Source organism: Miscanthus floridulus, chromosome 11 (genome assembly GCF_019320115.1).
Source record: "Miscanthus floridulus cultivar M001 chromosome 11, ASM1932011v1, whole genome shotgun sequence".
NCBI lineage: Eukaryota > Viridiplantae > Streptophyta > Magnoliopsida > Poales > Poaceae > Miscanthus > Miscanthus floridulus.
The window spans coordinates 10,242,000-10,264,936 of record NC_089590.1 but is presented as its reverse complement, the minus strand read 5'-3'; the positions used below and the strand labels follow the sequence as shown (position 1 = coordinate 10,264,936).

The following is a 22,937-nucleotide window of genomic DNA, read 5'->3' as shown; positions in this document are numbered from 1 at the left end:
AAATTCTCTGCAGGTCTCTGTGTTAATCTTGAACAAATGATAAGAAATTTCTTGTGGGGTGATGAAAATGAAAGGAAAAAGGTTCACTAGATTGGTTGGGATAAAATTACTAAGCCAAAGTTGAGAGGAGGAATTGGATTTAGAGATCTGAAAATGTTTAATCAAGCCCTACTAGCGAAGCAAGCCTAGCACCTGCTTATATATCCCAATAGCCTGTGCATAAAATTGCTAAAAGCAAAATACTATCCATTTGGAAATCTGCTAGATACCAGCTTTCCTCAAAACTCCTCACAGGTTTGGAAGAGCATTGAGCATGCCCTGGATCTTCTAAAGAAAGACGTCATTTGGAGAGTTAACAGCTGTCACAATATTAATATTTGGAGGGACAACTGGATCAGACCTGCTTAAAATTTCAAGCCCGCCTAAAAGCTTGAGAGTAAGAAAAGTGGCTGATCTGATTCTTCAAAATCCAAGGTACTGGAATGAACCACTAATAAGGAAAACGTTCCTCTTTCATGAAGCTGAAGAAATTCTCAATCTCAGAATTCCGATTTCCGAGGGTGACGACATTCTAGCATGGCACTATGAAAACAACGGTCTTTTCTCTGTTAGAAGTGCTTATAAACTTGCATTGGAGGGAAGATCCAAGAACAATTGTGGGACTATCATGTCTGCTGACAGGAAAATTTATGACGCAATATGGAAAATCCCGGTGCCACAAAAGGTAAAAAAATATTTGGAAACTAACCCATAATGGTTTGGGTGTCCAATCAAACAGGCTGTGTCACCACCTTATTGTTGTGGCTATAGAATCACTGGGATCATAGATCTAACACCGCAGAGGGGGAAGGTTCAGAGGATGCCATCTTGTTCGTCGGTGTAGTCTACGCACGGGCAGCGATGATCGGTGAAGACGGTGTCGGTGATGCGTGGTGGCGACTGGCGGTGAAGGCAGTGAAGTCTAGAGGCGGTGCGGCTGGTGGCTTCCCATCACTAGCTGCGCGCCCTCTAGATCGGATTAGGGTTTGTCGGTGGGAAGCTCGGCTTAGGTCAACCTCATGATAAGAGCTGCCGGCCCCCACCTCTTTTTTATAGTGCAGTGTGACAGGGGCCCTCCAGCCATGGTGGGCTAGGTGCCCCCGATCAGGGCACGAATCAAAGGCCCAACTGGGTCGTTGGGTCCAGTTAGGATTAGAGATCAATCTAACAATCTCTCCCTTGATCTCCTTCCATCTTTCATTTTCATATCATTTACTTTTGTTCATTCCATTACAGATTAGCGCATAGAGCATGTCTCATCGTCATGGTCCATTGCCGATAGATTTAATAGCTACAACACACTACTCTGTTCTAAAATAGATACTTATCTTTGGACCTTCTTTTGTCCAGAAATTATAGGCTTCCCCTTAAACCCATGCTGGCTACATGTTCTCTGAACACGTTGGGTGGTAAGCCTTTTGTAAGCGGATCTGCGAGCATCTTTTAGTACTTATGTGCTCAAGACTTATGACACGATCCCAGACTTTATCTTTCACAACATAATACTTTATGTCAATGTGTTTGGCAGCACCACTTGACTTATTATTGTGAGCATATTGTACTATCGGATTATTATCGCAGTATAACTTAAGTGGTCTATAGATGTCGTCAACCACCTTCAAACCGGGTATGAACTTCTTTAGCTAGTTCACCTGCCCCGTTGCCTCATAACACGCTACAAACTCGACATACATTGTGGATGATGTAGTGACGGTTTGCTTTGAGCTTTTCCATGAAATAGCCCCCCTACGAGAGTGAATACATATCCAAACGTAGATTTTCTATCATCTCCCGCATAGTCAAAATCTGAATATCCCACTATATGGAGTGAATCAGATCTTCTATATGTCATCATGAGGTCTTTTGTTCCTTGCAAATAACGTAAGACTTTCTTTACTAATTTCCAGTGTTCTATTCCAGAATTGCTCTAGAATCTACCAAGTAACCTGGTAACAAATGCTAAGTCAGAACGCGTGCATACTTGAGCATATTGCAAGCTTCCGACAGCTGAAGCATATGGAACCGCTTTCATTTGATCAATCTCATATTGGTTCCTGGGGCATTGAAAATCCCCATATCTATCGTCCTTGACTATAGGAGCAGGTGAGGGACTATATTTATGCATACTAAATTTCTTTAAGATTCTTTCTATGTATGCCTTTTGTGACAGTCCTAATACCCCTTTACTTCTATCTCGGTGAATCTCGATCCCTAGAACGAACGAGGCTTCACCAAGATCTTTCATATCAAATTTTGAGGACAAAAACTTCTTTGTCTCTAGTAGTAGACTGACATCACTACTAGCAAGTACGATGTCGTCCATATACAGGACAAGGAAGATAAACTTCCCATTCTTAAACTTTGCATAGACACAATTGTCCTCAACATTCTCTTTAAACCCAAAATTCCTTATTGTCTGATCAAACTTCAAGTACCACTGTCTTGAAGCTTGTTTTAATCCATAGATAGATTTCTTTAGGCGGCATCTCATTCAATCTTTTCCTTCCATGACAAAACCTTTTGGTTGTGCCATATAAACATTTTCCTCCAAGTCTCCGTTGAGAAATGTCATCTTTACATCCATCTTATGTAATTCTAAGTCGTAATGTACCACTAATGCCATTATAATTCTGAAGGAATCCTTATATGAGACTGGAGAAACGGTCTTATTGTAATCAATCCCTTCTCCTTGCGTAAAGCCTTTTGCCACAAGTCACGCTTTATATCTCTCTATATTTCCTTGAGAGCCAAGTTTTGTTTTGTAGACCTATTTGTAGCCTACTATTTTGGCTTCTTTAGAAATTATTTCCAAGTCCCAAACTTTATTGGCATTCATAGATTTCATTTCATCTTCCATGGCCTCAAGCCACTTTGATGAATGATCACTTCTCATGGCTTCTTCAAATGAGGTGGGATCATCTTCCATTTGAAATTTATCAGTATTGTATACTTTATAGTCAGCAGGAATAGTTGATCTTTTAACTCTTTGAGACCTTCGAGGGGCCTCTACATTTGGCACATCTTCTGTTTGAGGCTATTGTTGCTCCCCCTCATGTGTGGCAATAGGTTCTATAGGATCCTGATGAACAGGTTCCTCATCATCATTCATTGTTGCCACATGCGGAATAACAACAGGTGCTGGCACCACAGTATCTTGCATTGCTGGTGCAGCGACAGCAGGTAGTGAGAAAAATGGCTCATGAATCATTAGAGTGGGTGCATACACCTGCTTCTCTTCAAGGTCAATTTCTTGAGCTACCATGCTCCCCCTCATTATTTCATCCTCTAGGAAGACAGCATGTCTCGTTTCCACAAACTTTATATGTCTGTCTAGACAGTAGAAACGAAAACATTTTGACTTTTCTGGGTAACCAATGAAATGGCAACTTACTATTTTGGGATCTAGCTTCCCAATGTTTGGGTTAAATACTTTAGCCTCAGCAGGACCCCCCCACACACGTAAGTGGTTTAGTGAGGATACTCTTTCAGTCCACAACTCATATGGTGTTTTGGGCACCGACTTATTTGGTACTCTATTGAAAATATGAATGGCGGTTTTTAACGCCTCCATCCACAGGCTCAACGGTAAGGTGGAGTAACTTATCATACTACGCACCATATCCATTAGGGTACGATTGCACCTTTCAGTCACTCCATTCTGCTGAGATTCGCCCGGTGTAGAATACTTGGCTACTATGCCATTCTCCTGTAAGAACCTTGCAAAAGGTTCAGGAACTTGGCCATATAGGATATGCCGACCATAGTACCCCCCCACGGTCGGACCTGACTATCTTAATCTTTAAACTTTGTTGGTTTTCAACTTCTACCTTAAATATCTTAAATTTATCCAATACTTCTGTTCTTTCTTTGATGGGATAAATGTAGCCATAACGAGAGTAATCATCTGTGAATGTTATGAATGAATCATAAGCATCCACACTCTTTACAGGAAACATACCATAAATGTCTGTGTGAATAATCTATAAAATTCCAGCGCTTCGTTTGACATCTTTCTTAATTTTCTTTACATACTTTCCTTTTATGCATTCTCTGCATTGTTCTAAATCTGAGAGCTCTAATAGAGGAAGAATATCATTCTTAACTAGTCTTTCTATTCTCCCCCTCGAAATATGGCCTAAATGATAGTGTCAGAATTTCGACAACGCATCGTGAGCTCTCTTTCGTTTTATATTTACATCCGCAGACGAGGATACATTCTCATTGTCGCACGCAACGTTTCCATCATCGCATACAATATTCACATCATCACGTAGTGATAACAAATAAAGCTTATTTTATAAGATAGCAAGACCAACACATGCATTATTAAATGTTATCTTATATTTACCATTTCTAAAATGGCAATCATATCCATTATTGTCCAAGCATGAAACACTAATCAAGTTTCTCTGTAATGAGGGAACATAAAGAACATTTCTAAGTATAAGTGTGAAACCATCAGCAAGCTCTAGAGAAAGATCACCAACGGCTTCAACATCTGCTCGGACTCCATTTGCAACTTTAACGTGTCTTTCGCTTCTTTGCGTAGTCCTCGTCGAACGGAACCCCTGTAAAGAATTAGCAACATAAATAGTTGCACCTGAGTCAATCCACCAGGTAGATTTCGAATACTGTACATACATGGATTCATTTATGAACATAATAATGTTCTCACCTTTCTTTGCCATGATCATCTTTAAGTAATCAGGACAATCTTTCTTATAATGTCCTGTCTTCTTGCAATAGAGACATTGATCTTTTTCTACTGTGAACTTATTTTGCTGAGGCTGATGCAGCATGGGACCCTTTTTCTTTGACTTTGAGGAGGAGTTAGCATTATTATTCTTTTTCTTGTTGTCTTTCACATAATTGATAGTGCCACCATTGATAGCTTTTATTCTCTCCTCTTGCACACACATAGCCATGAGCCTCTCCATGTCCTATTTCTTGGGCTATATGTTGTAGTTGACAATAAAAGTATCAAACTCTTTTGACAAGGAAGCAAAAAACAGATGGATAAGGAACTCTTCCTTGAGAGTCAGATCCATTGGTTTTAGCTTGGATGCCAAATTACTCATTCTTAGTATGTGCTCTCTTATGCCATCATTACCTGAGTACCTCTCTGTTACCAGCTATTTTATCAGCTGGGTAGTATATGTCTTTGAGGAGCGAGTGAACTGACTCTTTATTCTTTTGAGGTACTCGGTAACGGTGTCACACTCTGGGATTGAGCCCACAATTGCAGACTCAATCATGTTCTTTATCACAACCATACATTTCTTATTGGTAGTGACCCACTTCCTGTGTTTAAGATCATAGGATATTCTTTGGGATACAAAATCCTTCTCATTAGTTGCCCAAACGGCATCAGCCTCGTTTGTCTCTTTCACCGGTGTCACAGGCTTAGTGGGACACGGTGAGATGACTACACAGTCCACCTCAGCCAAGATGAAGGCCATGTCAATCTTTTTCTTCCACTCCATGTAGTTATCACCTTTAAGAGTGGAGATCTCTTTGATACAACCCATCAAGTTGTATCCGCCTAAAAACACAATTCATATAGAGTAAGAACATAAATAATAACAATAACAATTGCATGTCTTAGTTCCAACATTGGTCAAAATTAAAATATACAATTATCCTCTACACTAATTCTACATCACCGTTGGGCAGAAATAGAATTAATACATGACAAAACTTATCATAAATAATATTATAATATTGCCATTAATCAACGTTGGTCAGAATAATAACAATATTATAATCAATTAAAATATATCTATTTTTCAAAATTAAATTCTCTCGTTGGTTCGAATTTAATAATGAAAATAACATCTTTAAATACGCAGCGGAAAATAAATCTCAATTTAGTGAATTTTACCCACAGGGAAATTCTCTTTTCTATTTTCTTTAAGCCATTTATTTATTTTCCATGGAAAAAAATTTACTGGAAAAAGAAAAAAGAAAAAACTGATTCATTTCAGCATTATTCATTCAGCCCAGATGGCAAAACGGCCCGGCCCAACTCCCTTGACGCGCGCGTTGTGCCTCCCAGGCCACAACCTGGGCCTGAGCCGGCAAAGCCGCGCGCCCGTGGGCTCCTGCCTGGGCCGATCGCTGGCCCAATCACGCTCGTCTGTTCATCCAGCATCGGACGGTCGCCCGTCTACTTCGGGATATCAAAAAACCCCGTCGGCTGCCGTTCCCAAACCCTAATCATCATTTTCTTCTTTGCTCTCTCTCTTCGCTACTCTCCTCCCCACAGCGCAGCCGCAGTTCGAGCGAGTCGAGCGGGCAAAACGGTGGAGCGATGGCACCGTCGCCGACCCCCTCGTCGGTGTGCACGCTCCCCAGCGGGTGAGCATGCCGCCGTCGAGCGGCCTGGCCGTGGCGCCTCTTTGGCCGATGCCCGGCGAGCAGCGCCCCCAGCTTGGCCTTCTTCTCCCCACGCGCCGGCGAGGCAGCAGCGCTACGCAACAGCGAGGTAGGCCTTCCCTTCCCCAACATCCCCCTCTGATTTGCTTCTTTCTTTTGCTCTTCTTGGATTCAATCGATTGAGGATCTAGGGTTAGGGTTTCTTTTTTTGTTAGGGTTTCACTGTTTATCTTCCCCGTGAAGTCTTCACGGGTTTATGGTTCGACTCTTACGTTCTTAAGACTGAAACCCTCTTCTTCTCCTTTCCTTAACCTAGTTAGGGTTATGGTTCAACCGAACCTTTTGTCTTCTCAGATCCGAACTAGATCTGACATTTCTTTCTTTTCTAACACCTCTACCGAGATCTACACCTAAGGAACCTAGCTCTGATACCATTGTTGTGGCTATAGAATCATTGGGATCATAGATCTAGCCCGTAGAGTGGTTCTATTCGGGACAAGAGACGTAGTACATCATAATACATGTAGAACTAGAGAGATAGAGAGGGAAGGGAGAAGGTGTTGAACCTGACACCGCAGAGGGGGAAGGTTCAGAGGACACCATCACGTTCGTCGGTGTAGTCTGCGCATGGGCAGCGACGGTCGGTGAAGACGGTGTCGGTGATGCACGGTGGCGACCGGCGGTGAAGGCAGTGAAGTCCGGTGACGCAGTCCAAAGGCGGCGCGGCTGGTGGTTTTCCGTCACTGGCTGTGCGCCCTCTAGATTGGATTAGGGTTTATCGATGGGGAGCTCGGTTCAGGTCAACCTCGTGATAAGAGCCACCGGCTCCCACCTCTTTTTTTATAGCGCAGTATGACAGGGGCCCTCCATGGTGGGCGCTCTCGATCAGGACGCCAATCAAAGACCCAAGTGAACCGTTGGGTCCAATTAGGATTAGAGATCAATCTAACACTTATATATAATGCAACCTGCCCAATTCGTGGTATGGAACCTGAAGATGGTCATCACGCCATGGTTCGCTGCACTTTTGCATCGGCGCTTAGACATGCTTTACGCTAGTCATGGAACCTCCCTGAAGATTCAGCCTTCACTTATACAGGACCTGATTAGATTCTTGCTCTTCTTAATAGCGCCAACAAAGACATTATAGTTAAATTGATGCTGTTGTTCTGGAGAATCTGGCACCACAGGAATGATAATGTGTTTGGGACTGGCCAATGCCCTATCTCTGTCTCTGTAATTTTTCTGGAAAATTATCTTCGTTGTCTGAAGCTTGTGGGAGACACATCACCTCCGGTTAACGCTAAAGGAAAAAAATCTGTGTACTTCAAATTCAGATTTCCTGAATCAGAAGGATCAAACAACAATCCAGAAAGGGTACCCTTGGCATGGGCGGATACAGAGGGTATTCCCCGTATTCCCAGGAATACCTAACTATTTTAGCACACTTCTATGTATATATGTGTATATACTTGTATATGTATATATATAATGCCATATTTTATAGTATTTTCACTCATTGAAACCCAAAACAGTAAAAAAACAGCCTCTCAGCCTCTCAAATTGGCACATATTTTGTAGTATTTTCACTCATTGCAGTTAAAAACAACTGATTTTTTTATCGACGTGGAAGTAGGAATACCCAAGTTTGGAATCCTGGCTCCGCCACTGACCCTTGGACACTTCCCCTCCCCTCCACGATGGATCAAACTCAATGTTGATGCAGGCTATGACCCTATCATGCGTCAGGCAGGCCTAGGTTTCGTTGCTAGGAACCATCTAAGCGGGGTGGTTTTCTTAGGCTGGACCAGTGACCACTTATGTTCCTTTGTGGAAGAAGCTGAAAATCTAGCGGCTTTGACGGGAATCCGAAATGCTCTTTCGACCTCTACGGGATCTATATGGCTGGAATCTGATTGTCTGGCTATAGTACAAGCGCTCAACTGCAATATTCCAAATCGGTCCCCTAGTTACATCATCATTGAGCAGGCAAGGAAATGTTGAGTCGTTTTTAAGACTCCAAAGTCACAAAATGTGACAGAAGCGCTAATGGTGTGGCTCATGCTTTCAGGCAATTTAGCAGGGGTATGTTTTTTCTTGTTTTTTTTGTCTGAAGGTGTCCTAATTTGCGCGCAGCAGCCTTGGGCTGTGTTCGGCTGGCTGGCCAGCCGCCTCATAAAAATACTATTCACGTCCTGTCAGAACAGTATTTTTCTCTTACAATAATTAGCCGGAACAGTATTTTTTAGTCCTGCCAAACATGCCCTTGGACCATGATCGTAATCACGCTCATGATTGAAATATAAAATGCTCTTTCCTGTGTTCAAATAAAAAAAAATTCAAAAAAGAAGGACGAAGAACAAACTCCAGGAGAAAAAAATAATCACCAAACACTTGCTTTGCTCCCTCTCTTCTCCCCTTCGTCCAGGCGCCAGATCTGACACCCCTCCCACCCAAGCTTGGCTTCGCTGCCGCGCCGCGCCTCCCAGATCCCGATCCCCCCATGCCTCCTCACCTCCGCTGACCACACTGCGCCCGCCGACCGCTGCGATGGCGTCGCGCCCGCCGCTCCGCACCACCTCCGTCGCCTCCGTCTCCTCCTCCACCGACTCCCCCACCTCCATCGGCCCCCCCGGCGGCGTCCCGCAGTCCATCACCGCGCTCCTCAACAACCCGCTCCCCTCCGCCGCCGCCTCCTCCTACTCCTGGCTGCCCTGGCCGCCCCCTACCATCACGCTACCCGATGCGGCTCCACCGCCACCGTCGCACCCCTGCGAGGTCACCCGCGCCGACTTCGCGCCCTACCTTGCCGCCGTCTCCGACCCCTTCGCGCGCTTTGCCGACATCCGCCTCCACGCCAGCGCCGAGCTTGCCGCCTCCTCTGACGCCGAGGGCGCCCCCGCGGCCTCCTCTGGCCTCGCCGCCTGCCTCCGCGAGGTGCCCGCGCTCTTCTTCAAGGAGGACTTCGCGCTCGAAGACGGGCCCACCTTCCAGGCCGCCTGCCCGCTCGACGACGACGCGCTGCAGGAGCGCCTCGGACAGCACCTCGACGTCGTTGAGGCCCACCTTGTGCGGGAGATAGCACTCCGGTCTGAGTCCTTCTACGAGGCGCAGGGCCGGCTGCGCGGGCTTGATGGGGAGATCGTCACGGCGGTAGGGAGGATCCGCGAGCTCAGGGAGGTGGTCCGGGTTCTCACGGGGGACCTCGTCGGGGCAGCAAGGCAGGTGCAAGAGCTCAATGCTACCCGAGGCAACCTGGTGGCGCTGCAGCAGAAGCTCACTGTCATCCTCTATGTCAGCCAGGCGCTTACTGCGCTCAAGTTGGTGAGTGCATTTACCAGACAACTTTGTCTTTCCTTGCGTGTTGCTTGTTGATCAGTCTAATGTAGTTGTCTGGAATACTTGTTGATCACTACGCCATATATTCTCATGGGCTATGGGCTATTACAAATGTGAAAATGTCAAATATAGCCTGACATGGAACTACACTGTGGTATATTTTGGAACTTGTTATATGAGAAAAACCTAGAGATGAAATATTTTTTTTTGTTGATGGACCAGTGCCACACCTCCCAACTGAAATGGAAAGAACATTTCCACTCTTTGCTTATCTGTGGGCATCAGCAGTTAATGCTTATTGAATGCCTATAATGGCTCTGTTCGGGGAGTTGATCTTGTGCATGTGCCTCATAAGCCCATGACTGCTCGAATTCTCAATACAAAGGGGCCTAAACATCAATGCTGCTTGCAATTGCATTGCGACCTTGGAACACTGTAATATAGCGATGGACAAATGCATTCTTGGGCCCAGTGCAAACAATGATATTATATCCTGCTAGCAAAACTGAACATCATCATTATCATCCATGCCAGTAAAATAACCAGTATGTGAATTTGAGATCTGATAGAGATATTTTTGGATTAGCAATCCTGGCGTTCGCTCCCTAAAACTGTTTGGACTTGGGCTGCAACAAGGAAAGTTGTTTTCGTACTAAATCTTGTACTTGTAATGTGACAAACCTATTTTGTTTGTTTTTTTTAGTTTTAATAGTTCCTTTCCTCTGCTTTCATTTGTTAATCTTGTTCTACATTTGCAGCTTGTTGCAGCAGCAGATTGTGCTGGTGCCCTCGATGTCATTGATGACTTGCAAAATTTGCTAGTAAGTTACCCAACTCGTTTAAATCTGATACAATGTACTGTTGACACATCAACAATTGGGGTTTTCCAATGAATCAAACTATCTAATTGTTTTAATTGCCATATGCCTACAAATACTCCATCTTCCGCGGCCACTATCTTAGAAACATGCAACGTATGTAACTTATACTATGACGATCCATAAACATTTGTTCTTGTCAATCAGGATACTGATGAACTTGCTGGGCTTTATTGCTTTCGGCATATTCGAGATCAGTTGGGAACATCACTAGATTCAGTGAACAGGTATTTTCTGATTAAATAACATAAATTCGAATACTCAACAGGATGCACAGTTTTAACATAGAAGGTAGAACTTTTAGATCGAATGAGTATTTGCAGGCTACTCTAGATGTGGAAACATAGGTGTAAGTTCTGAACTTCTGACTGAAATGTTGGGAATTTTCTCTAGCCACAGAGATAAGCTGACTTGTTTTAGAAAGGGCCAATACCCTTTTTGTATTTCGTCCCAATGTGAAAAGAATGCATAATCCATTCTTTTCCTTTCCTAGAACTGTGGTTTATTTGGCTGAACTTTTATATGTTGGATTGTTAAATAGATTTAGTTTAGCATTTTAGTATGTGCATCACATCTATGCTCTGCAATGTTGATTCATACACCTTTCTTTTAAATAGAATAGATTGACCAGACCACGAATTTGGATGGGTTATTGTGGTCAGATCTATCAAGTGAATTGGGTGACCGTATTGCTTGATACCAGCACATCAATTATCTACTGGACCTTGTAATTCTAGAAAAATAAACTGTATTCTTATTATTAATATAGGACCTTGAATTTCGTTCTGTTTGGCCATTAGAAAAGCGATACCCTTCACTTATACCTTCTATCATTAGTTAATCGCTGTTTAACTTGGTAATATTCATCCTTGTAGCATTCTTTCAGCAGAATTTGTGCATGCTGCTGTTCCTGATGCAAAAGCTGTAGATGCTATGATTTTATCAACTGTGAAAAGAAAGGCTTCCAGCCCATTGAATGGGACAGACCATGAGGTGTGTGCATTTCGAATCTTTTGCAGTTGTATATAACTCTAAGTTGGTCTATGGCTGCCAGGTTTACTGGATTGCAGATGCACTGATGTCTTTAATATATGATTGTATTTTAATATATTTGCTAATTGAAGTTGAGAATACTGATGCTGTATTTAATGATTCTGTCAGCAACTCAGCATACTTATTTTTGTTAAAATTACTTTTGAGAACAACAGATTCATGACATAGCATGTTTTTTTACCATTTTCTTGAGAGGTTCGTTAAAAAGGGAAACTGGATTAACCAAAAGTTATTCTTTCTTTCTTTTCCTACTTATCTTGTAGTTTCTTAAAATGAAAGGCAAAAGTTTTGTCTTCAACATGTGTTAAGTAGAATCAAATAAATTCATGTGGTGTTAGATGATTTGAAAATTTTCATACTACATCATATATCATACACTATAACTACCATGGACATGTACAGGTATTTTTGTTGTTTTCCAAATTCGCAATGAACTCCAACTAATCACTTATGTTAAAAATAACGATCTGTTATCACTTAACAATGCCTTAGATTATTACTGACTTCTAATCTATCACACTATGGAACTAATAGATTTTCGCCCCCTTTTGTTCTTATGCTCTTTCAATGTCTCTACCATTGTACTGCAGGGTAACGTAGACGAGGAGGAAAGTTTTATTCTTAGGGATCGACTCCTCCCCCTCATTATTTGCCTACTGAGAACGGTTAGTTCTATCATTGTCTTACATTCTAATTACCTTTTTGTTGTCAGCTGGGCCTGCGTGCACTTGCAGATGAGTCCTTGTCTAACATGTTTATTCATGTGAGGCATCTCTTTGCTACCTTTTTTTTTAAAAAAAATTACTCTGGCATCCAGAATTCCTGTTCCTTGATATATGGATGACCGAGCATTTTCTGGACTTATTTTTCTTTGAAAGCGGTACATAAAAATATTTTTTTTGGAAGAATATCCAGTTTATGGCGAGGAAATTGTTTGAGCTTTGTACAAGTTACACCATAAAAGGAGTCACAATCAGGTTTTAACTGCTCATTCCAGTCAAAAACTAATCTGTTCTTTTAGAAAAAAAATGAATCTCTAGAAACATATATAGAAACTAGAGTATTGAAATTGAATGAATGATAATTGATGAGACACTCTTTTCATTACTGATAGTCTGTTGATTTTGATAATTTTTTTGTTGGGTTAGAGATTCAGATGGAGGCTTGATCTGAACAAAGTGAGTGTTCATACACATGCATTTTGGTGATTTCTAGGGCCATAGCATAATATTTAGGTTTAACACAATCTGACATCAACATTTGGACCTGTTTATATCATTCCCAAAGTTTGCCATAACTCTTTCTGACAATTGTGGCAATTCCATTTTTGTGGTGGACAAAACGCCTGCCACAACCGAGGCAAACTTTTGCATGGAAACGATTCAGTGACAGATAGAACCCAGTGATGAAAAACTCTAGCATGCCAGAAGTATCGACGCGAATCAAACAATTACCACAGCTGGTTGGATTTTCTTGCCTAAAGTTTAACAAACTACGGTGATGAACGAAGCATGCCTGATTTTATTTGTAACTTGTAACTTTGTATAAGATAGAGAGATTAAGTCATTCATGTAATAGTCTGTCATCTCAAAAGTTATTTGGACAGAAAGTGAAGCTGCCTCTTTAAAATTTACGTCCTACTTTACATCACTGATGTCATTAGCAGAAACTAGTTAGTGTGGTACACATAAGCGGACGTTGTTTAACGGTTATAAAACCTACATATAAGTGCAGTTTGAATTATTAAAGGCTATGCAACTGAACATTTGAGTTCAGGTTGTACCATATAAATTGTTTTATATTAGACTGTATATTGCTAGAAGTTTAGTATCAAGGCCACTAATACCGCTATACTTAGGGTGTGTTTGGTTTTGGGATTAGAGGGACAGGATGGATCCATCCCAGTTTTTTGGGATGGGATGGTTCCATCTCTGCGTTTGGTTGAGGGGATGGGGATGTCCGTGTTTTGCGTTTGGTACAAGGGATGGGAAGGGAGAGGATGTAGGACCATTTGATATCCGTTGGACAATCCGTTAGGCGGGCCCCAGATGTCATCCTCGAGGACCTTCTTTGTTCCCCAACCGAGTTGTCATCCCGACTTCCCGATCGGCGCCCACTTCTGCTTGCTGTCCATGACTTTGGTGCTGGCCACCTCTGACATGACGCCACTGACTCCTCCCGTGCGCGCCTGTATATCGATGTGGCCACCCCCAGCATGACGCCACTACCACCGGCGCGTCCGCTAGCCCTGGGCCTGGCCCAGCTCTTGCCCGGTGTGTCCATTGCTATTGCACCCACACAACGTGGCTGCCACCGCCTCATCCATCACCAGTGCTGGCCCTCGCCCAGCGGCCTCCTCCCCAGTGTGCTTGCACATCGCCGCCCTCACCAAGGCGCCCATGCCTCTGCCTGCCAATGCCCGTCCTTGGAAGAGAGAAGTGGTAAGCGCGGGGGGGGGGGGGGGGGGGGGGCTTGGAGGGAAGAGCACGTACCTCTCTTTTGAACGAAGGGAGCCCTTGAATCTAGAGGAATATTCCTCTCCGGGGACGAGTGTCCCAAGCGGTATCCCACTTCATCCCTGTCCCACCCTCGAGCCAAACACTACCTTAATATTTATGTATGTGGAAGCAATAATGATATGGTGATTTGTTTTTAAATTTTCAGGACAAACTTCCTGCAGTTCTTAGAATTTACCGGGATACACTTATAACTATTATGAAAGCTTCAATCAAAGCCACAGTAGCAGAATTACTCCCAGTTTTAACCGCTAGACCAATAGATTCTGATTCAGTAACTGGAGACAGAGCTACCGATGCTGACGGTATTATTTGCACCCAGTCACTTTCTCTTTTCTGATTTTTCCATTTTTTATGTTAACCTTCCTTTGCCTTTTGACCTTTTAACATATACTGCAGCTGGAGGCCAGTCCTTAGCAAATAAGTTGCGGAGTCTTTCATCAGAAGGATTTGTTCAACTTTTATCTGCCATTTTAAGGATAGTACAGGTATATTAGCTCTTAACAAGAATTCCATTTTCCTATTTGGGGCAAAGCTCCTGGGCAAAATTTGAGGCTTGCTTGGTTTCCGCTAAACAATCTTTATGTTGGCCTCTATAGCCTATGTCCTGATTGTGTAATTTATTTTCATGACATGTGACTTTGTATTAAATGGGTGCACATCAAATACAAACTCCCTACTAGGTACCATATGTTAGTAAAAAAAACCCCCAAAAAATAATGGCTTCAATATCTTTATGATTTCAGGTACATTTACAGCAAGCAGCTGAAGTGAAAAGAATAGTTGAGTGGATCATGGGAAACCTTGATGGAACGTTAAGTGTTGATTCCAGTAATCCTACATTACAACATGGTGGTTCAGTTATTTCTGATGCCCAAGAGAATGACTCTTCATGGGGCTCTAATACTCTTACACGGAGTACTTCCAAGATCCCATTTGTCCAAGGAAAAACAAATGATTTTTCCATTATAAATTCAATAAAGAATGTTCGGTAAGTTGAGCTGCAACTTGCCCTCTATTGTCTATTCCATGTGAAGATGCAAATTAAGTTCATTTCTGATGTCATAGTATGTCCGTGATAAGTTATCATAACAGATTAGCACATTGAATAACCCAAGCTTTTGTTTGTTGTATCTGAATTATCTATATCAGTACCATACAAAAAGAAGGTGCATGACTGTTTGCATTTGATGCAGGGCTGATGTCTTGAGAGAAAACACTGAAGCAGTTTTTGCGGCTTGTGATGCTGCCCATGGACGATGGGCTAAGCTACTAGGTGTTCGTGCTGCTTTACATCCTAGGTTAAGGCTTCAAGAATTCTTGATCATCTACAACATAACAGAAGAATTTATAGCTGCTACAGAAAAGGTTACGTCTCTTGTTTGAAATAAATACACAAAATCAGCCGCATTAATTGCATATAAGCAAGTTATAATGTTATCTTAGCCTCTTATTCTTGTAGATTGGAGGCAGGTTGGGTTACAACATTCGTGGAATCCTACAGCAACAATCGAAGCAATTTGTTGATTATCAGCATAATGTTCGGGTCAGTAAAACAATGGTGCAGTTCTATCATTGAAGTTAAACCCTATTATTCAAATTTCACCTATTTGATTAGAAACTTCCAAAATAATTATTGACCATCATTATTGAAAGCACCCAACTTTCCCTCTTAGTTATGGATGACTTGGTTGTCCATCAAGCTGAATACAATACAGATGCTCAATTTGATTATAACTTTATACCTTTTTTTTTTACATTAGCAGTAGTTGATCTTTACTGTGAAATCCTCCATTCCAAATTATAAGTCGTTCTAACTTTTATAGGTACATAGTTTTTGTTATGCATCTAGATATACACTATGTCTAGATACTAGCTTTTATTATGTATCTAGAAAAGCCAGAACGACTTATAGTTTGGAACGAAGGGAGTATTTTTCAGATCAAAATGGTGGTGGAATAATAGATTTTAATTAATGAAGTTCATCTTCTCTGGCTAATCAAATTATGTGCGTTTTGGATTATCCAAGACGCTTGATAGTTAAGACTAGCTAAACTAAATTGTGTTTTCCCTATTTTTTCAAACTACAAACTTTCATTTTTTTTTTGAAGATGACAAAAATCAAAGCAGTTCTTGACCAAGAGACATGGGTTGCTGTGGATGTTCCTGAAGAGTTTCAAGCAATCGTTCTTTCACTTTCATCCACTTATTCTTCTGTTAATGGCATGGAGATGCCTAGCACTGATGATAACTCAAAGTTCAGTGATCATCGGCCTACAAGTCAAGAACTGAAATATTCAGCTACTGAAAATAATGCTGATAATGGCAAAGTAACATCGACTGGTGAAAGCAAGGTTGAATCCACTTCTCAGACTGAAAACAATGTTGCTGGGAATCTGAAGTCCACCTTGCAAATGATTGTACATGGAGGTGTTGGCTATCATATGGTAAACTGGTTAGTCGTCTATAGTTACCTTTCAATAATTTGATATTCGGTCTCTACTTATGAACTTTGCACTGCTGAAATGAAATGGTTCAGTAGCCATCAATCAGTAAATTTAGCTTAAATAAATGGTAGTATTTGATACAGCCATATGTCTTTTATTGATTTGTTCTTGTTATATTTAGAGTTCACTGTTCTAAGTTATTGCATTAATATAAAGCACATTTTCTTCTCTCTAACAATGCTTTATTGGTTTTGCAGTGGTTTGATACTGTTGAAGATGTTATCCGAATATGTTGACATCAGTAAATGTTTACCATCACTATCTTTGGAGGTGGTCCAACGTGTTGTGGAAATATTAAAGCTTTTCAACACTAGGACTTGCCAACTTGTTCTTGGTGCAGGAGCCATGCAGGTATATCAGCATGCCATTTCAGTTATTAACAATGCCTCTTTATTTCATTGGCAACTGTATGCAAATGTTTATTGTGATTTTCACTTGATGTGAGTAATGTTTGTCTGCATTTTTAAACAACCTGAGGGTGCATGCACTGAACCACATGCATCGCTGCATGGAAGAACTATTTGCAAAATAAGCTGTTACTATATGGACACTATTTTAATCAATTTTTATTTGTTTGTCAGAACAGTCCATACTTCAGTGCATGTGCCTAAGGCTTTGATCAACCTCAAAAGCTTATTTGATTTAGAAGCTCAGTTTTCTTCCTTGCAAAAGTTCTAATTTATTGACATTTTTTTTTCTGTTTTGCTTTTCAGGTTTCTGGACTTAAATCAATTACGTCTAAGCATTTAGCTTTCGCGAGTCAAATCATTAGTTTTATACATTCTTTAATTCCAGGTAAACAATTGTTTTAATCTTCCGCAAATTACCATTTCTTTCTTGAAGTGCTTCAGGATGCTTAGCTACTGGAGTTCTAAAGGCCATGTTTCATACAAGTCTACAGCCTGACCAATTAAAATTTTAGCATATTATGTCCAAACTGTAAATTACCCCATGAGCTTGTCATGGTTTTGCTTTCGCTGCACTGAATTGCTAGTGCTGGGAACCAAACATGCACTATATTGGTTTGCTCTTTTTGGATCCCCCTTCCATAAAATTTTGAAATACTAATTCTGTTTCACAATGTCCATACTCCATAGCTACAATACACACAGACTGAAGGAGAACTAAGTCTCATACAAAACTGTGAAATGACCACACATGCTCATAGCTTCATATTAATCACATGGTACAATTGCTTAGTCTCTTCCATATTAAAGAGTTGAAACACTGTAATAACTAGTACTCTGTACTAGCTACAATCTTGTGTACAAAAATGTTGGCACACCAACTCGAGTGATGGGATATATATTGTGAAATGCAGTCGGTGTATGGTATATTTGCTTCCAGTGTTTCTAAGTTTTCCTTGAAACTGCAGATATAAGGCGGGTACTTTTCCTGAAAATACCTGAAGCACGCAAACAGCTGTTAATGTCTGAGCTGGATAGAGTAGCTCAGGTGCAATTCTAATTTTTATATTGGCATTTATGAGTTATGGTGACTCATGAGTCCTGAGTGCAACTATCCTTACTTGTCCTTTCATGAATGCAATTTCATAGAAGTTTTTTGTAATGAAATAACAGGACTACAAGATCCATCGAGATGAAATTCACAGCAAACTCGTCCAGATAATGAAAGAGAGGTTGCTTGCAAATCTTAGAAAATTACCCCAAATTGTGGAAGGCTGGAATGGCCTAGAGGATAATGATGTGCAGCCAAGTCAATTTTCTAAAGCTGTTACAAAGGTACTAATGTTTACCTGATTATCTTTTCTCGAAAACGCAGGAGATGTTTACCTGATTATCAATGGGAGAGTTTATCTTGTTTTAGTTTAGTTACAAATTTTTATCTGTGCTTATTTAAGTTATGAAAAATAGTTGTTTTAAATGTCATGTATTTGTTACTTGGTTACGAAGTTGCAGTCTTTGGTCTCTTTAACAAGATCATCGTTATCATCATTTATCCCTCAGAACTCAAGCAAGGGATATGTTTCATAAGTTTAGGTTTTTACTTTCTTGAGTTAATTGTTCTGAGATTTGTATGCAAATAATTTGCAGGAAGTTACCTATTTGCATCGTATCCTTTCTCAAACGTTGCTTGAGGTTGACGTACAAATAATATTCAGGTAAAAGATTTTCACTTCTAACCACTTCTTTCCTTTTGTATGTACATCTGCAAACCTATTGTATCTTTGGAATCATTAGGTAATATTTTTTTCCCTCTTTGAGAATTTGGGGACTTTCAGCTATGAATGACCCACTTCTGCAGAATAAATATGCCTTGGAAAAACACTTAACCTTACTATGATTAAAATATCAAAATTCTTATACAAGAGAACAGAAATTGTAAGATATCACCGTTTTTCCACTTGTCTTACCATCTCCCCTAATTAATTGTGCTATATATTTTCCATCCGTTTGGAGAATTGCAAGATTCTCAGGTAGAAATATCTCAAGCATGTCATGATCTGCATTTAGTCGAACAGCTTCCTCATGATACCTAGAACATGGCTCAGAAAATTATTTAAAGCAAATATCGTAATCGTAATACACGACAAACCAATTTATAAGGTATTGCTTCCATCTCTCTATATTTCCTAATTTTGTTACTATAAAAATCAGTGTCTGTAGATTCAGTTGTATTTATGCTGCATTGTAATTGATTGGCTGGAAGTTAATCCATGTTTTACTTTACTTTTCGATGTATTTATGTAAAATTGTTTATTGTAAGTTGTCTCCAGGCTGCTGATTTGTTTTTACTCTTGTGCAACAGGCAAGTGGTTCAAATATTCCATTCACATATTACAGAAGCATTTTCAAAATTGGAAGTCAGTACTCCTCAGGCAAAGAATAGGTATGCTGCTTAATCTGTGCATTCCTTTTACCAAGGAAAAACAAAGGGATCAAGACTCTGTTGCATTCTCATTTTCTTAAAACATCTTTTTTTTCCCCTTGCATCTTTTTTAACCGTATGCTGTTTTTTGTGACCCAGATTATGCCGAGATGTTCAGCACATTCTTGCATGCATCCGGAAGTTGCCAGCTGAGAACTTCAGTTCAGAAACTATTCCAAATTATGGGCTCCTTGATGAATTCTTGGCTGAGAACTTTGGGACGAAAGTTGGTGAATGATTGACTGTACATTAGGAACTGACTCATGTCTACAAATGTTCAATGGTGGAAAATATGTTAAATGGGAAGTGCTCCAAGATGTTGCCATTTTCGGCGTGATTCTGTGCAGGTACTGCTTTGGTTATTTCTTCTGATTGTTGCCTTCTTTCTTCATAGGCAATTTTAGGGTTTTGCTTGTCACTGATGTTAATAACTGCATTTATTTACAATGCATTCTGATTGTGTATTTCATTGCTATAACAAATAGAGCAATTTGTCGCACACCGCTTCATATATCTATGGGGTTGTTGGTTGTTGAATCAGTCCAACTGTGCATTCAGGTTTAGATATTAATTATCATTGAAATGGATAAGTTTCCGAAAAATGGGCCATCAGATGAGCTAGTAGTTAATTTGTACAGTACCTGTTTTGAGTTAACATAGATAATTGGATAGTAATGGTCTGATGAATGTTCAGATGCACATGGAACACTACAGTAGTGGTTGAGTAGCAATACAAAAACACAAGTACTTTTTTTTTACCTGAGAATACAGCAGGGGAGACCCCCACCGTAAGAGCTTTTTATAAAAATTGAAAAAAGGGAAAAAACTGTACAAAGAGAGGCTAAAAGAACAAAACAACACGACCAGCAAGAGAGCAGGAGAGACTGCACTCCACAGAAACAAAAGAAACTAGGAGAGGGAGTCTAAACAGAGGAGAAAAGCAAGTAGGAAGCTTAAGTAGGAAGCACTGGTAGAGTGGTAGATAAAGTGATTATGATCCAGCTCAACTAAAAACTGATTCCACTCTCCTCTATTGCTGCCTAGGTGGCTACCTATGGAGTCTAGCACCTAGTTGTTTTTAAAATACTGGCTCCAAGCAAAACAAATTCTGAACTTGACAAAATCTTCGATGCAGGTATTGCTGTGCAGGGTAGTGAAAAAAAAAATCAACTCCTCTGATGTCAACAAAGTAACATGCTGATCCTCGCACTTCCCAAGATGAAATTTTGGCTCCACAGCTTTGCCATTTCAGGCCATATTTTTTTGTTTTGTTTTGTTTTGTTTTGTTTCATAGTAATTTGATTCCCGTTTGGGAAGCTGATATCGGTTAGATGCTGGTATAGAGGAAACCTGAGTTTTGGCAGCACGACCTATTCTTTGCATGGTGCATCATGCTGTTAGGTCCATTGTATCGAATATGCCGTTGAGATGGCAGCCCATGTATTTTATCCCTGTAATGTTTGTAATTATTCTTCCCGGTGCGAAAATAATCAGTTGTTAAATGCTAGTATAGGCACAACTTCAAGCTACGTATATATCTATATCTAATACTCCCTTGGTTCCAAATTATAAGTTCATCTGGCTTTTGTAGATACATAGCTATCTACCTAGATGCATACTAAAAGCTACTCCGTATGTAAGGCAGAATGACCTGTAATTTAGAATAGAGGGAGTATTAAATAAAAGGATCATGCCTGTTTATCTTCCATTTTCATCTGTCTTCTTTCATCCATCTGCACCACTCCTTTTCTTGAGAAGCAAAACCTTTGTTGGCGTCTGTGCGGGTCATGACTTCACATTATTATGGTCCTGTTTGGCTTGTTGAAATTTGGTGGCTGCGGCTGCTGATGCTGATTTGTTGTGAAAGAAAAACGTTGTTCCTTCGTTAAAAAGTATTTCTGAAGTAGTGCTGAAAAACAGGGATTATTTCTTATGTGAAAATAATCAATTGTTAAATGCTAGTCTAGTAACTTTAAGCTATAGCTGCTATATATCTGATATTAACAGGAGAATTTCTGACTTTGGTCTGTTATCACAGTAAAGTATCTAGAAAAGATAAAGCATCTTGTAATTTGAATGGAGAGAGTAATTTTTTTTCTTTTTCCATCGAGAACCTAGGAAAACATTTTTAGTTTATGATGGGTAGAGATGACAATTCTACCTTTTGGACATGATTGATGTAGCCATGTAGGTGTGGGTGTAAAATTTTATCTGTAGGTATAAAATTCTCCTTCCTCATCAGCGGGTGTGGGTTTACGATTCTACCTGGAGGTGCTCAAAGTACAAAGGGCTTTATCTAGTATAACCAATTTGTGGATGTGGGTGACGTATAGCATCGATGCAGAATTTCACCTATTTGATAATGTATTATAGGCAATTTTACTCTGCCTGTATTGTTTGTTTAAATGGTCATTTAGCCTGTTTAAACACAAAATGCTACACAACGATATCGTGTTTCTGTTTATCATCTGTTTAGCCAATTTAATTAGTTGTTTCTATTTAATGGATCGCTTAGCTAGAATAATGACTCAACGGTAGGTGACTGACTGTTTACTGTTTAATGTTCAGGTAAACACTCCTATATAAAACTTGAGCCTGAGTAGTGCCATTGGGTTTTTAAGTTAAGAATACCTTGCATGTTGCCGTAGAACAGTAAAATAAAACGTTAATAGAATATTTGATCAAATTATAGGAGAATGAGATAGGCAAACAAATAGTACAATGTGCATAATGTGCATACCTTGTATGTTGATAGATTGAAAACAATACTTGCATTTAATGGAAGATGTTGTAGCAATTATTAGAGGGATGATATGGCACTTAGTGGAGTGTGTCATGTGGATGACTTGCATGTGGAGATTGAAAGATAGTGGAGTTTGCTTTTATAAGAGATATATATAGACTAGAAAGCCTTCGCGGCGTTGCCACGCCAGCTAGTGCTGTTCCGGTACAGAACCTACGAGTAGTATTGACGGTGTCTATGTATCGAGGTGGAAAATCTGAATTATCCCTAGTTGATAGATCATCAGCGTTTGGGAGTTGGAGGCCGACTGAAAGGGTGGATTGCAGATCATGCTACAAAGAGATCAACAGTTCCTACTTATTTTTTTAAATAGTGAATATGTGAACGCTTGCTCGTAGTATATACTTATTTGTTTGGCTTTGTTCCTTTTCAGATTTATGTATGTAATAAACTGAAATCAATAATCTCTAATAAGTGATCTACTCAGGTCATGGCACAGCCTGAATTTATATTTTCTATTTCAAATTACATGCTTTGCTGAAATATGCTCAGATCACTATCAGAGATGAATTTTATGAAGCTGCCCAAGTGAAGTAGT

The 22,937-nt window shown here is 40.4% G+C and overlaps 1 protein-coding gene across 1 annotated transcript; it reads left to right on the top strand.

The window, feature by feature from the left end:
* The first annotated feature begins 8,828 nt into the window (after positions 1–8,828).
* On the top strand, positions 8,829–21,115 carry LOC136494445 (vacuolar protein sorting-associated protein 54, chloroplastic-like). The gene is made up of 19 exons (XM_066490609.1): positions 8,829–9,738; positions 10,512–10,574; positions 10,779–10,858; positions 11,507–11,624; positions 12,275–12,349; positions 14,349–14,505; positions 14,600–14,688; positions 14,947–15,191; positions 15,397–15,568; positions 15,663–15,746; positions 16,312–16,655; positions 16,905–17,058; positions 17,421–17,502; positions 18,083–18,162; positions 18,288–18,449; positions 18,762–18,829; positions 19,477–19,557; positions 19,696–19,943; positions 20,732–21,115. The coding sequence occupies exons 1-18, from the start codon at positions 8,965–8,967 to the stop codon at positions 19,832–19,834; spliced, it is 2,967 nt and encodes a 988-aa protein (XP_066346706.1). The 5' UTR covers positions 8,829–8,964; the 3' UTR covers positions 19,835–19,943; positions 20,732–21,115.
* The last annotated feature ends 1,822 nt before the right edge of the window (positions 21,116–22,937 follow it).

What these genes read in the sequence shown, in the direction of transcription:
- LOC136494445 (XM_066490609.1), top strand. Translation starts at nt 8,965, where the DNA reads ATGGCGTCGCGCCCGCCGCTCCGCACCACCTCCGTCGCCTCCGTCTCC. An exon ending in AATTCAATAAAGAATGTTCG is followed by an intron (nt 15,192 to 15,396) that starts GTAAGTTGAGCT and finishes CATTTGATGCAG; the next exon opens with GGCTGATGTCTTGAGAGAAA. An exon ending in TTGGTGCAGGAGCCATGCAG is followed by an intron (nt 17,059 to 17,420) that starts GTATATCAGCAT and finishes TTTGCTTTTCAG; the next exon opens with GTTTCTGGACTTAAATCAAT.